At 32.1% G+C, this 16,811-nt stretch overlaps 1 protein-coding gene and 1 long non-coding RNA gene across 3 annotated transcripts in view; one reads left to right on the forward strand and one right to left on the reverse strand.

The window, feature by feature from the left end:
- Positions 1-6,518: 6,518 nt before the first annotated feature.
- Positions 6,519-7,998, reverse strand: LOC148236820 (uncharacterized). Its single transcript, XR_015809059.1, has 2 exons — positions 7,891-7,998; positions 6,519-7,851 (listed from the first exon to the last, which is right to left on the reverse strand). It is a non-coding gene; the product is annotated as an uncharacterized LOC148236820 (long non-coding RNA).
- A 577-nt stretch (positions 7,999-8,575) lies between these two features.
- The window catches only part of LOC148236821 (paxillin-like), an 85,863-nt gene continuing 77,627 nt past the window's right edge, over positions 8,576-16,811 (forward strand). For both annotated transcript variants that reach the window (XM_088182729.1, XM_088182734.1), the window contains exon 1: positions 8,576-8,723. In XM_088182729.1, coding sequence (XP_088038855.1) covers positions 8,711-8,723 — 13 coding nt within the window. In that variant the 5' untranslated portion in view covers positions 8,576-8,710. The remainder of the gene's footprint in view (positions 8,724-16,811) is intronic.

Consider the following 16,811-nt stretch of genomic DNA (forward strand, 5'->3'; position numbering starts at 1 on the left):
CAGTGTTATATTATATACAGTGTAATATTATATGGTGTACTATTATTCAAAGTGTTTAAATATATATAGTGTTATATTTTATATAGTGTTGTGGCGACCACACAGATAGGTCTGCATTTCGATGCAGCCTATTCAACAGACAGCCATCTCGTGGCAGACGCTGAGACAACAAGCCATGGCACAGACGGTGAGAGACACCAAGAAGAAAGATGCGAGTATGACTTGTGGTTCCTGTGAGTGGCTCCTTGTGGAGCCACTCAGAGTAACCACAAGTCATACTAGCCGTCATCGACAGACATGAAGACTAGTCCTGGATCTCCTAAACCTCCAGCTGTACGAAGTATTTGTCCTGACACTAGGAGCACGCAGCCACAAGAACCCTGAGGATATTCTACCGGCATTACAACTTGCACTTCTTTAACCGAAGTTGAAAGAAACGTCACGCCGTTAATCGTCTGTTGTCACATGTGAATATAACTAATGTAAGTCTACTTGGATTTACACAAGAGCGAGATCAATTACTCCTAGGACTGTGACCCTGAAGTGTTATATTTAATAGAGTGTTGTGTTTAATACAGTGCTTTGTGTTATATAGTGTTATATTTTATACAGTGTTATAATATATACAGTATAATATTATATAGTGTTCTATTATTCAAAGTGTTTAAATATATATAGTGTTGTGGCGACCACACAGATAGGTCTACATTTCGATGCAGCCTATTCAACAGACAGCCATCTCGTGGCTGACGCTGAGACAACAAGCCATGGAACAGACGGTGAGAGACACCAAGAAGAAAAATGCGCGTATGACTTGTGGTTCCTGTGAGTGGCTCCTTGTGGAGCCACTCAGAGTAACCACAAGTCATTCTAGCCCTCGTCGACAGACATGAAGACTAGTCCTAGATCTCCCAAGCCACCAGCTGCACGAAGAATTTGTCCTGACACTAGAAGCGTGCAGCCACAAAAGCCCTGAGGATATTCTACGAGCATTACAACTTGCACTTCTTTAACCAAGTTGAAAGAAACGTCACGCCGTTAATCGTCTGTTGTCACATGTGAATATAACTAATGAAAGTCTACTTGGATTTACACAAGAGCGAGATCAACTAGTCCTAGGACTGTGACCCTAAAGTGTTATATTTGATAGAGTGTTGTGTTTAATACAGTGCTTTGTGTTATATAGTGTTATATTTTATACAGTGTTATATTATATACAGTGTAATATTATATGGTGTACTATTATTCAAAGTGTTTAAATATATATAGTGTTATATTTTATATAGTGTTGTGGCGACCACACAGATAGGTCTGCATTTCGATGCAGCCTATTCAACAGACAGCCATCTCGTGGCAGACGCTGAGACAACAAGCCATGGCACAGAGGGTGAGAGACACCAAGAAGAAAGATGCGAGTATGACTTGTGGTTCCTGTGAGTGGCTCCTTGTGGAGCCACTCAGAGTAACCACAAGTCATTCTAGCCCTCGTCGACAGACATGAAGACTAGTCCTGGATCTCCCAAACCACCAGCTGCACGAAGAATTTGTCCTGACACTAAGAGCGCGCAGCTACAAGAGCCCTGAGGATATTCTACGAGCATTACAACTTGTACTTCTTTACCCGAAGTTGAAAGAAACGTCACGCCGTTAATCGTCTGTTGTCACATGTGAATATAACTAATGAAAGTCTACTTGGATTTACACAAGAGCGAGATCAACTACTCCTAGGACTGGGACCCTAAAGTGTTATATTTGATAGAGTGTTGTGTTTAATACAGTGCTTTATGTGATATAGTGTTATATTTTATACAGTGTTATATTATATACAGTGTAATATTATATAGTGTTCTATTATTCAAAGTGTTTAAATATATATAGTGTTATATTTTATATAGTGTTGTGTCGACCACACAGATAGGTCTACATTTCGATGAAGCCTATTCAACAGACAGCCATCTCGTGGCAGACGCTGAGACAACAAGCAATGGCACAGACGGTGAGAGACACCAAGAAGAAAGATGCGCGTATGACTTGTGGTTCCTGTGAGTGGCTCCTTGTGGAGCCACTCAGAGTAACCACAAGTCATTCTAGCCCTCGTCGACAGACATGAAGACTAGTCCTGGATCTCCCAAACCACCAGCTGCACGAAGAATTTGTCCTGACACTAGAAGCCTGCAGCCACAAAAGCCCTGAGGATATTCTACCGGCATTACAACTTGCACTTCTTTAACCAAGTTGAAAGAAACGTCACGCCGTTAATCGTCTGTCGTCACATGTGAATATAACTAATGAAAGTCTACTAGGATTTACACAAGAGCGAGATCAACTAGTCCTAGGACTGTGACCCTAAAGTGTTATATTTAATAGAGTGTTGTGTTTAATACAGTGCTTTGTGTTATATAGTGTTATATTTTATACAGTGTTATATTATATACAGTGTAATATTATATGATGTTCTATTATTCAAAGTGTTTAAATATATATAGTGTTATATTTTATATAGTGTTGTGGCGACCACACAGATAGGTCTGCATTTCGATGCAGCCTATTCAACAGACAGCCATCTCGTGGCAGACGCTGAGACAACAAGCCATGGCACAGACGGTGAGAGACACCAAGAAGAAAGATGCGCGTATGACTTGTGGTTCCTGTGAGTGGCTCCTTGTGGAGCCACTCAGAGTAACCACAAGTCATTCTAGCCCTCGTCGACAGACATGAAGACTAGTCCTGGATCTCCCAAGCCACCAGCTGCACGAAGAATTTGTCCTGACACTAAAAGCGCGCAGCTACAAGAGCCCTGAGGATATTCTACGAGCATTACAACTTGCACTTCTTTAACCGAAGTTGAAAGAAACGTCACGCCGATAATTGTCTGTTGTCACATGTGAATATAACTAATGAAAGTCTACTTTGATTCACACAAGAGCGAGATCAACTACTCCTAGGACTGCGCACCCTAAAGTGTTATATTTGATAGAGTGTTGTGTTTAATACAGTGCTTTATGTAATATAGTGTTAAATTTTATACAGTGTTATATTATATACAGTGTTATATTATATAGTGTTCTATTATTCAAAGTGTTTAAATATATATAGTGTTATATTTTATATAGTGTTCTATTATTCAAAGTGTTTAAATATATATAGTGTTATATTTTATATAGTGTTGTGTCGACCACACAGATAGGTCTACATTTCGATGAAGCCTATTCAACAGACAGCCATCTCGTGGCAGACGCTGAGACAACAAGCAATGGCACAGACGGTGAGAGACACCAAGAAGAAAGATGCGCGTATGACTTGTGGTTCCTGTGAGTAGCTCCTTGTGGAGCCACTCAGAGTAACCACAAGTCATTCTAGCCCTCGTCGACAGACATGAAGACTAGTACTGGATATCCCAAACTTACTACTTTTTATCTTATATAGCGTTATAGTGTGTAAAGTGTTCTATTTTATATAATGTTATATTATATACAGTGTTATTTTTTATAATGATATAATTATTTGTAGTGTACTATTTTATATAGTGTACTACGTTTATTTAAATCATATTTTTTTATTTTATTTTTTAATTTTGTGCTATCAATTTTGTTTCATTAGGCATATTTTCAATTTTCTGTACACAATCATCGTTTTTATTTTTAATTTACTATTTTATAACATGTTCTGATTTTGCGCTACTATTGTTTATTTTAAATATGTATATAATTTGTGTTTTATATTATTCTATATATTTCTATAGCTATAAGATGTTTTGTCACACTTTTGCTCTGATTATATGATATTTTAAATTATGTACTATAAATTTTGTTTTATATTATGCCACATTTTTTCTATTTATATGATGACTTGACACACTTTTTGCTCTGCTAATATAATATTTTTAATTATGTACTATATATTGTGTTTAATATTATGCAAAATTATGCTATTTATAAGATGTCTTCACACTGTTTTTGCTCTGCTTTAATCTGTTTTTTTTTTATAACTTTGTGTTATTACTTGTGTTTGAATAATATGCCATATGTTTTTATCTATTTATAATATGCTATGCTTTTGTCTATTATATATATTGTGTTTTATTGTACATAGTGTCCTATTTTAAACAGTGTTATTTTTTATAAAGTGTTCTATTCTAATACAGTGATTTATGTTATATGGTGTTGTATTTTATACAGTGTTATATTATATACAGTGTAATATTATACAGTGTTCTATTTTTTAAAGTGTTTAAATATAAATAGTGTTATATTTTATAAAGTGTTGTGGCGACCACACAGATAGGTCTACATCACGATGCAGCCTATTCAACAGACAGCCATCTCGTGGCAGACGCTGAGACAACAAGCCATGGCACAGACGGTGAGAGACACCAAGAAGAAAGATGCGCGTATGACTTGTGGTTCCTGTAAGTGGCTCCTTGTGGAGCCACTCAGAGTAACCACAAGTCATACTCGCCCTCGTCGACAGACATCAAGACAAGTCCTGGATCTCCGAAACCACCAGCCGCACAAAGAATTTGTCCTGACAGTAGGAGCGCGCAGCCACAAGAGCCATGAGGATATTCTACGGGCATTACAACTTGCACTTTTTTAACCGAAGTTGAAAGAAACGTCACGCCGTTAATCGTCTGTTGTCACATGTGAATATAACTAATGAAAGTCTACTTGGATTTACACAAGAGCGAGATCAACTACTCCTAGGACTGCGCACCCTAAAGTGTTATATTTAATAGTGTTGTGTTTAATACAGTGCTTTATGTTATATAGTGTTATATTTTATACAGTGTTATATTATATACAGTGTAATATTATATAGTGTTCTATTATTCAAAGTGTTTAAATATATATAGTGTTATATTTTATATAGTGTTGTGTCGACCACACAGATAGGTCTACATTTCGATGCAGCCTATTCAACAGACAGCCATCTCGTGGCAGACGCTGAGACAACAAGCAATGGCACAGACGGTGAGAGACACCAAGAAGAAAGATGCGCGTATGACTTGTGGTTCCTGTGAGTGGCTCCTTGTGGAGCCACTCAGAGTAACCACAAGTCATGCTAGCCCTCGTCGACAGACATGAAGACTAGTCCTGGATCTCCCAAACTACCAGCTGCACGAATAATTTGTCCTGACACTAGGAACGCGCAGCCACAAGTGCCCTGAGGATATTCTACGGGCATTACAAGAAACGTCACGCCGTTAATCGTCTGTTGTCACATGTGAATATAACTAATGAAAGTCTACTTTGATTCACATAAGAGCGAGATCAACTAATCCTAGGACTGTGCACCCTAAAGTGTTATATTTAATAGAGTGTTGTGTTTAATACAGTGTTTTATGTTATATAGTGTTATATTTTATAGTGTTATATTATATACAGTGTAATATTATACAGTGTTTTATTTTTTAAAGTGTTTAAATATATATAGTGTTATATTTTATAAAGTGTTGTGGAGACCACACAGATAAGACTACATTTAGAGGCACGCTATCAAACAGGCAGAGATATGCGTATGACTTGTGATTCCTGTGAGTGGATTTGTGTTTTATATTATTCTATAACTATAAGACGATTGACAAACTTTTGCTCTGTTTTTTTTAATTCTTTGCAATTAATTGTGATTTTTTTATTATGCTTTGTTTTTTTCAATTTATAAGATGCTATGATTTTATCCCTATATTAAATTATGTACTATGAATTGTGCTTTATGTTATGCTACATTTTTTTTTCAATTTATTGATAACTTAGTTACTTTTTGCACAACTTTTATCCATGTTTTACTTATAAACTATGAATTAAAAATGAAATTATGTTTATCAAAATACAATTATTAAGAAAAAAATTTAAATTTTTTTTAACAAAATAAATGCAGAACAAATAGTTGAATATATTCTTTCTGTAGAAATAATTTTATCATGTTAGAACCAAAATCTTGTTTGATTCTTTATTATGCGTTTAAAACTTATAAAGTCATTTATTGGAGCTTAGATTGCACTCTTTTCGTACATAACCATAGTGAGATTTTCAAAAAAGTCCATCGTTAACACCATAGATTCTGATCATTATGTAAATAGCACCTTGTAGATCATATTTCTAGCACGTTTTGACTTACTATCGCTCTTTTTTGTTTTACGTAAATGCTTATTATAAATAGATATTTAAAGCCAACTACTGATTTTTAAAATCTCGTTACTTTTATTTCCTACGTGTACTTGTGTCATTATTATCGTAGATTTTGCTTTAGAATATTTACAGCAAAATTGTTTGTTTTTAACAGTTTTTTGTTGATTATTTAACCGCAAACCAATTATTAACATTTCGCAGTGCAACTATTTCTTTAATTGTTATAGAAATACGTGTATTTTATTTTTCAGTAGTTTTTTTCTTATTGGTAACATATAAAATGAAACACGTTTATTTGAGTTATTTATAAACTTATTTATTTTATTTTAAAGAATAAATTTATATATATACGATTATTGGGGTCAGCTTTTGAAGTCATCAATTATAGAATTTTTATTTTTTTTTAATTTTGCTAAAATTCTTTGTGTCGAGAACTTACTACCCGCTGGTGTTTCAGGTATAACTTGACACATGTTTTTGCTCTGCTTTAATCTATTTTTAAATATGTACTGTTGATTGTGTTTTATATTATGCCACATTTTTTTTCTACAATTGTAGGACATGATACGATTTGTGCTCTGCTTTTGTTAATTTAAAAGTTTTGTACTATTAATTTTGTTTTATATTATGATACATGTTTTCTTTAACTACTCTGTTTTGACACACTTTTTGCTCTGCTTTTATATTTTAAATTATGTACTATAAATTGTGTTTTATATTATGCCACATTTTTTCTATAACTATAAGATGACTCGACACACATTTTTCTATTTTGAAGTGTGTACTATTGATTGTGATTTATATTATGTTACATTTTATTCTAACAAAACAAATAGAACCAGCCAATGCTAATACAACATTCAACCGAGAACCAACCAACGTGTGTACAAAATGTTAGAAATGACGCTACCCAACTGATCGAAAGATTAGAAGAAAGCAAGGACTTATCCGAAATAAAAAAATTGATACTGCATTTTGATCAAGAAAATAGCTCCCACCAAGCAAGATCTTCTCAAAACCAACGACTAAATGATATGAAAGAGGAAGAAAATACGCCCATATTATGAATCACATGTTTTAAATGAGCATTGAGAGTAGTTTTATCTGGACCTGGGTGTCAAATTAGTTTGGACATTTTGCAGCATACCTCCTTGAAATGTTGGCAATGAGTGCAGGAAAACAATACAGCAATATTGGCGGTGCACCAAGCTTTATAGTATTTCAGATACATGTTCGTTTATGCTTAACGTTCACATGTTCGTAAGTATTCTTATGAACATGTGAACGTTATTGAATCCCGACAGTTATGCTTTATTTATGTGTTGTTAAGAGTTAAGGTAATCTAAGCCGTCAGTTTTTTTAAGTTAGCGGCCGCCCAAGATTCAGACAAAGAGTTGTGTAACAACACCGAACACCGCAGAGAAGATGTCAAGTCCTAATAATCCATTTTTGAGTCCATGAAACGTTTAAAGTGAGAGTACGAAGATTTGACCGCATACAAATTTGAAAACTTAGTTATGAGCGTCGATAGCTTCCAGTGGACTGAAATTCTAATGCTAGCGAGAGCACGCCTAAAGATTTGGAAAATATTAAAGGACACTAAAAATAAAAAAATAATCTAGAAAATTTTTGTTTATAGGGATGCTGTGGGAGCTAAAAAGGTTACCTCGGGCATTTTTGTTCAAGGAGGACAAAGAAAAGCAAACATTTTGTCCGGTGACCACTGGTTACGAGCATTTCCGAGCTGACAAGAATACCGCACTGTACGTACCGCCTTCTGTAAATCTTAATGCTATACGCGAAGAATGAAATCCCAGCCTCGGCGATCTTTTTCATGTTATGACGCTGTCAATTCTGACTCAGTGTTACTACATGACAAAATTATTTGGACGGAATGCAAAAATGTCTAATGCTATTTACTTGACTTGATTTAAAAATACAAAGTTCGGGTTTCTGGTCACGATTAGAGTTGATAATCGGCGATTAATAATAATTGGAGACGGAACCAGGAGCAGAAGTATCGGATAACTTCACAATGACATCTGTCGGATAGTAGGTATTAGTAAAAGTCACCACTTTCAATTCAACTGTCCAACATATTCCAGCCAATCAGTAGCAAGAATCTCCAAGAAATCAACCCAATCTTCGGAAGGACTAGGAACTAGGAAACATAGCATCACTATCACCTAGGGTTTATAAAAAAAAAATAATTACATACTATTTAATGCCACAATATTGTAGCAATACGTCAAATTAAATTTCTAAAAATAATTTAGAAATTTAATTTGCCCTTAGGTTTTATATCATTTAAATAAATATGTTTATATAATGTTATTTTTATTATTTATAAATATTATTTTTAGTAACATTGTTGTATTTTTTCAATTTTAGTTCACCCTTTCTGGAATGTCAGATGACAACAAACAAGTATTGGTCTCAACAGCACCGGTCTCGTCCATACACAGTTAGCGCGGTAGAACGGTGTTTATTGGCCCCTCGTGGGTTTCGCCCCCTGACTTATGATCACCTTGCAGTCAGCTCGGAAGTGATTGTTTTCTTCAATTTCACCGGAGAATTGCAAGATGGACGATCTAGGTGAGTCGCTGTTTCCAATATTAAACTGTCACTTGACATTTGACGTTTACACGTGTCAAACGTCAACACGATGAATATTCTTACATAACAAATACATCAAATGTTTTGATACAATATAAAAATAATCGTTTTGCAATTTATATACGTTTATAACCTATAATTTGATTTTAATAACGAGCACCATGTATGTCAAAGATTGTCATGCACATATTATCTATATACCGACTAAAAGTAATGTAAAGTTACCCAATTTATCTATCTATATATATGAATAGATATGTTTTTTCTGTATATAAATTTGTGACAGTGTGGTATTTAAGAAAAACTCGTTTAAACTTATGATTTTATTCAATTTTAAATATTTGTTTATTTTATCCTTCCTTATTTAAATCTCAATATTATTATATTTGGTTTAAAGCTTTGCTATAGTATTAGCGATTTATATGACATGGAGTTATACAAAACATAATTTGTTATATTATTATTAAATATATAGAAAGATTTATTTGTTGGATGTTAATAACTTTTTTGACACATTTTGTTACTACAATTCGCCTAAAGTTCCTATAGACGATCACAATTGTGCAATACAATATTTATACTGACCATCTAATAATTATTATATCGTTTGATTTTATTACTACGTAGATATGTAGATTAACATTGAGATGGTAATGAAAAAAATGTATTGAATTTCTTCAAAATAATATTTTTTGATAAACTAGCGTGAAAATAATGGCAAGGATACCTGTATATTGAAAGCATTTTCAAATTTATATTGTTTCTTTTATGGGTGCATTTAACAGCCATCGTTGTCATATTGGCCTCTATGTCCCTTTAAGATATTGCTAATAAAATCTCTTACAGCTACGATCACATAAAATATTTATACATATACTTCCCACTTGATTTTTAGTTAAGTTTAAAATTTCCACAATCATATATAATATTATTCATTATTGCACCAATACGGAATGTACACATTCACCTGCCACCTAACGCAACCCAATGAGCAACTGAATCACACTTTATATTTACAATTATTGTATGTTTTTATACCACTAGTTCATTCGTGCATGATAATCGTTTAGTGCATAATAATGGATGAACTTATGCGTCATGAAGTTGACGTTTTGACCGTTATCTATGTCAATACGTCTCGACCGTGACAACAAAGACCTTGTGTCTCCTTTGGCATTCGTTCAATCCTCACTTCGGAATCGATTTACTAAAAATACATAGGTCTTGTGTATACGCATAAAACATAATGTAATACACTATAAAATGTATGTATATTTTTATTACATATTTCGTTCGCATTCAATATTCATTTTGTAAAATATTTTTATATACTATATACAAGTGTATGCACATATGTACATATATACAAAAAGTTTTTTAATTATTTCTGGACCATATGAACAGTTATTATTAAAAAACTATTAAATAGATTTTACATAAGAACCTATTTTTTGCGGTTACATATTACTATTTTATTTTTTGGACATCAATGGTGGTAAGGAATTGATTAAATTGTAAGAATAGTGGTCATTATCCTAGACGGATTGACCACTGGGGCAATCGAGCAAGTCCATAAAACCCTGGACTAGGGACCGTAATGCGCCGAATTATATCTGTCAATTACAATGGCAATGACTAAAACCTTCATAGAATATTTTTATCTTTAGCACTTTACATAAAAGGCTGCATTGTTTGTGTGAAGCTGAAAAAATCTAACTTTTCATAACAAAAACTATTCACACTTATGGTAGTTGTTTGTATTTTCTCTGTTTTCTCGCTTTTATGATTTGACTCGTCTTAATTATTTTAGCTTTTCATTTTTTGACCAAAACTGAACCAAGTGAAACCAACTTAATTTCAAGTAATAGTCTATGAATCCAAAGATATTATCAACCCTTGTTTGTAAGTGCGCTCAAACGATGGATCTCAATTCGCTCCCAGTTATTAATATATTTATTAATTAACAAGATTAATATACTGATAGCAGTATTTAGTATTTACTGATATCTAACCAGGCAATTTCATCGTCTGTAAGTCATTTTAAACGCACGTGTTCATCTCATCCGAGGTTTTCCTCGTGGGCTTTTGTACGTACGAAGTTTGTAAGTACGATTTTTTTGCATTTCATGCGCCAATTTCTTCAAGCTCAAGTTCAGATATTCTATAGTAACTTTGTAATTGCAATGTTCTCTGCTGCACGGTAAAAGAAAAAACTCATTATCACTGAAGTGCAGTACGCTACTTCTAACCATGCAATACGTTACTTTTGGTGCATGCGCCATAATTTGAACAAGTCATCGCTTCTATAGATGCTATTAATCTATAACACTATTTTAAAAACTCCTGCGATCATACAGGAACCTGTCCCAAGTATGACCCAATAATGTTTCGAAATATTATTTATTGTGAAGTTTTATTGTCAACATGACATTACCAAAACTTTACAACAGGATCAACACCTACAAGTAATATGACACCAGAAATCAGTCTATAGATTAGTAGCATTTATTTTATTATCTTTACAATCAATAGATGCCACTATGCACTAACTAGCTCGATTTTATTTCAATTATTCATCCGTGAGAATAGGAAAATCTAAGAAAACCCAATCTGTATTGATTGATAGGAATTATAATTATATAATAATCACTAATTTCGATCTACCAGACATGATAGAAATACTAGGATTCATATGTATTTTAGGTATTAGGCGCAGTCTATTGTGTCAGTTAATAAACTTAAAGCTAATCTATTTTATAAATAATGCTTTTTTCCCTGTTTAAATACAAAACGTGATACCGTTATATTGTAGTACACTTACTATTTTTTGTTAAAAAGTAAGTCGCATAACACATAGATGATGCACCCTACGGAAAAATTTTATAATCTTGGAAACTTATATTTTTAATATTCATTGTTTTGCATTCAGTTTATTGTTAAAATGTTTATTTAAGACTGCATATCCAATATATAATAAAAAAACTGTTTGTGAAAAATGCAACTATACCCTATTTGCGTTATCACAGTCAGTTCGAGAGCTATCCGTTTCGTCATTATTCATAATTGAAAAAGAGATGGGATGTTTGGGTTTACGCCCCCCTACTAGGTATTAGCTCTGAAGCACACGATACGGATATACGTTCGATATACTTATCATTACTCCTGTTTATATTTTGAACAAATTTATAGAAATTAAAATCATCACTATATTTTTTTTATATTTATCAATCAATCGGAGTAATGATACGTATATCAAACGTATATTCTTATCGCTCGCTTTAGAGCTAGGGGCGTAAACCCAAACTTGCCATCTCTCTCTCAATTATGAATAATGATGAAATGGATAGCTCTCGAACTGACTGTGCTTAACGCAAATAGAATATGTATAGTAGAAATTCTGTCTGATTTTATAAAATACAATAACATTATTCTCTCGTTTAATGATTAATACTTTTATGTTATCTCCATAGATTTTGCAATTAATATTTGTTTTACCATCGTGACAAAACTCTAGCACAATTTTAATTGATAGTTTTCGATATACATATACACACATAAGTTATATAACAATATAGGGTGATCTAGGAAAAGCTTGCTGTGGTGTTCGATTTGATTTGAATTTTAGATTTTAATTTCGGTAATCTTGCTTATTATCGTCTTAAATTTGTTATGTTTATTTTCTAATTAGATGCATTTTTTAAATAACAACAAAACCAGTTCGTTGAAGGCCGTTTGAAAAGCAGTCATAAATTTCGCGTTGCATCACCAACAATTATGACATAAGCAATCGTATTTTTCAATTGAGATTCTGTCAGTGTGCGACAGTAGAACGAAAATTAAGTTATGTTATTAAAAAACGTATTTCTTATCTTTCGTGTGACGAGTTTTATATTTGTATATCAAAACTACAATCTCAGTTCACGAATTGCCGCAGAGCTAATAATATCGATCGTTAACGTGTTTTATGTCACCGAAAAAAGAACGGGAAATTGCAAGTTTGACGTTTTTTATATACATAATAATGACCCCTTTGATATATGACTATCGAGAGAGATACCTGTTTTTTTTTATAATGTCTACAAAACATAGATAAAATTTTCTTCGACTGTTTAAATGTGTGTTTGTGCATATTTGGCTTTAGGGTGGATATGATAATGCATTGGTGTAATTTAGACGTTTCATGTTACAGGTGTAATGCGCTGTAAAAATAAAACACGATACTGATATCGGAATGTTTAGGGAGGATTAAGCTAAATTTAGAATATTGTTTGAGGCTTCGTAGTGTTTAATTATATTCTCTTTTAAATGTCTTTTAATTCAAGTAACATATTGGATTGGTTATATTATTGACGGAACTCGGGACGAATTCGTGGAATTATTACAGCTTTTGAACCATGTGCAATATCGTGTGGTTAATTCTGAAAATTTAACCATTGATCCCTAAAGCGCTCGCTCGTTCAACATAATTAAATAAATATTAACTACATTAGAAAGGATACAACTAAAATTATCATTCTAAACTTTCTTGCTTTGAAACGTTGCTTCCTAATAATAATTACATACATAAATGTTTTTTAACTAGAGAATTATAACATTTAAAATATCTAAGTAATTTAAATTTCAGTCCTTTTTAGTCTTTCGAACGAATTAATTATTTTTAAATATCTAGGATTCTGGGAGAATAATTTTTGAAATTGTCTAAAGTTGATTAATTCAGTTACAATGTTTTCATTTTTATTTTAAAACGCTTGTGCCCTATTCACTATTTTGTGTAGGATTCTTTTAACGGAGTTGTATTTTTTTAGCTACTGCTATTTTGAAACAAGATAGCGGAACAAGCTGCCTAACTGAACCAAAATATTTACAAAGTCTATTCTTTAGAATAATTTAATAGTAATCTGATTTAAATTACAGTAGTTATCGTGTTCTCAAAAACCGTATTAACCCGTATAAAAGACACTTTTTAAAAATAACATTATTATTTTATTTCTATTACACCTTTTTATTTTTTATCTTTTACGAAATTTCCATTTTTCTGAATAACCGCCATTTTTAAATAAAATGGCAAATCAGGCGGGTTAACACACCTAGCTAAGATAATAAAAGGTCTAATTTATAAGAAAAAATTCACGGCGATATGATTAAAATTATTGCAGTTATCGTGTACTCAAAAGCCCTTATATCCTGTAAGAATAACCAAGAACAGTTTTTATTTATTTAAATATATAAAACATTTTTGACTTTCTTACAGGAAGTTAGTTTTGTAACAGTTCATTCACTTCATATCTAGTTATAAAATACTTCAGGAAGAATAATCTCATAATTCACCGCTATTAACACAAATCATCTGTAACAATGAGTAGTATTCAGAAAGAAAAGAATACACAGTTCAGAAAATTATTTTAAAGCGTTTTAGGCTAAAATTTTATTATTCTCTATTAATTTTCTAATGTTCTTCATTTATTTTCCTGATTCCAACGTCATAAGAGTCACCCATCGCGTAGAGTTCATAAAGAACAATTCTTGAAACTTTTTTTTAACAAGTTCATCAGTAACAACGGTTGGCCATTTACTTATTTTTTATTATTATTGTTACTTATCCATGCCTTAAATGTACGATATAACGATTAACCACTGAACGAAAGTCGCTCTCAGATATTAGGAATTGGCACGACCATTTTAAACAAATGCGTTACAATAAATACATATGCAGTATGTGTTTTTTTTGCATGAAGTTTTAATGACGAAACACACATAATATTCAATGACCCGATTTACTTAGTACATATTTTTATACATATGTTCTTAATCACTCATTTGCCTCATTGCGTGAAAGTTACACTTCCCAGAGTTCGTTTCTCGTTCAAATCGAATTTTTAGTTATTTTTTTTCGTCATCATCGAAGTTTGTTTGTTTGCTTCCCGGCCGCACCATCGAGTGGGCGAGCTTTTTTCTTATTTGCTTCTTCTCTGTTATTATTTTCGTGATTTTCGTCGTCTTCGTGGTCGTCGACGGTCGGCGTCGCAAAATAGAATGGGAGCACAGGAATTCATCCTGGAATTCTCCCTCGTCTTTTTTCCCCTCCAGTTAGACTAAGTTTCCAACAACTCACCTAGGGTAGGCTGGCGCCGGTCATATAATACTCGTAACGTTGTATCCAGTAGCTCTTCACTGACTGCTGTCTCCAGTCAATTTATTTAATCCGCCCATATGCGTGTACGTTTTTTAACTGCTTGATCACTCCAATTTGGCTTGATGGATTATAAAGTGTCCTGTCAGTCATGGGGGAGATAGCAGAGTTTATTATTTTGGGCAACTAATAAAATATTTAATTTAATTAATTCTGATAAATTATTCTTGTTATCAATCACCGGGCAATATACGAACTATAAAATAACACTAATGCCTACATAGACAAATAACCTAAGAATATCTATTATATGATAGATTAGTAGTACATATATGATTATTAATACCTAAAATACCATGGTTTAAATCCCACATAAAGCTTAATCTTTTTCAATTTCTATCATGATTGGAAGATTCCGATCCATCATCACTAGGTTTTCCTAGATTTTCATAATCTCACAGATAAATATTGTGATGAATAATTAGAATCGAGCTAGGTCATGCATATATGATATACAAAAAATCTAATAATTCAGCTTATAGTAAATATATAAGATCCATTTTTAAAAGATAAGCAAACGCGTAGTTATATATCTACTAGTATTTGCTTTACACAATTCGATATTATAAATTTAAAAGGTGTTTTGTTTTTAATATTTATTATATTTGCCTATATCTCAATTTAGTGAAACCAAATTATTTGTTATATATGCTATTTGAATAATCAACGTTGTAGTTTATGAATAATATGTTAATGTAAGAAAATTATAATTAAACTTAAACAGTACTTATTAAGTAAAAATGACCGAAGCACGTCCCAAGAGTTATATTTATTTGATAGAATAAAATGAATTAATTACAGCTTTAGCGGTTTCTTAATTTTTTCTGCACACTTAAGTATACTTATTAAAATGCAGATATTTTATGGTAGTGATTTTATCGAAACATATGAAACACTTAGATCAGTATATACCGCAGGAAGTTAGTTACGAGTAAAACACATTATCAGTTAATTAATTAAAAATGCTATATTTCAAATATTTTTATACTTCTGACATTCAACGATGTAATTATGACGTCATAAAGATGTTTTTATCATAGTTGAGCGTCGTAAATGGATTTTCTATACCGAAAATTGATAGTAAACAGATGTAGATATAAATATTGTACACATAGGCTGGTCTTGTAATAAGGGTGTGGTCTCTATGTTTAGATGATTGATTATCTATCTGATATGTAAAACGAAAGCTTGTTATATTAAGTATTTTTTCAATGAAAAATGAGTTAACGACCTTGCTAAAAAAATCAATAATTTGCTACTATTTAATTCTGTTGATGGTAAGCGTTATGTTCTTAAATTTATAACCAGTCTATTGACAATATTTTTTATACTTTTTATACTCGAACTAATGTATAAATTACTCAAATTAGAATTGTGCGTCTAAATTAAGCACGATGATATCATACCTTATATGGCTTGGCATTTGAAAGGTTATATTAAATATAAAAACAACAACTTCTATACAAACGCATATAGGATTTTTTTATGTAAACCATTGTATAATACATACATATCATTTTCTTTACAATAAATTATTGATAGTCAAGTTTTATAGTTTAATTTACTATTGTATAAACATTTAAATGTAGCACTTAAATTTTAATTATAAATAATGCATTTAATCAGTTAAAAGCTTGCCCACTAAAATGCAAAATACTCAATTATAACATTTAATTAATAGTATATTTTAATGTTTCTGCCCTAGTAGCTCAGTACCTCGAAAAATGTCATGTGCGCCCCCCGTTTATTGTGCTTTTAATTTCTGATATAAATAAAAATAGTTAAAATTAAGTTATTGTCAGGTTATTAATAAATTGTTAAAAAAACAGAAATCATCATTTGATTTGCTGTTTTTTTACAATTTACTGCAATATGTA

The sequence above is a fragment of the Plectrocnemia conspersa genome, unplaced genomic scaffold (genome assembly GCF_051122295.1).
Source record: "Plectrocnemia conspersa isolate PC_06_02 unplaced genomic scaffold, ASM5112229v1 ptg000003l, whole genome shotgun sequence".
NCBI lineage: Eukaryota > Metazoa > Arthropoda > Insecta > Trichoptera > Polycentropodidae > Plectrocnemia > Plectrocnemia conspersa.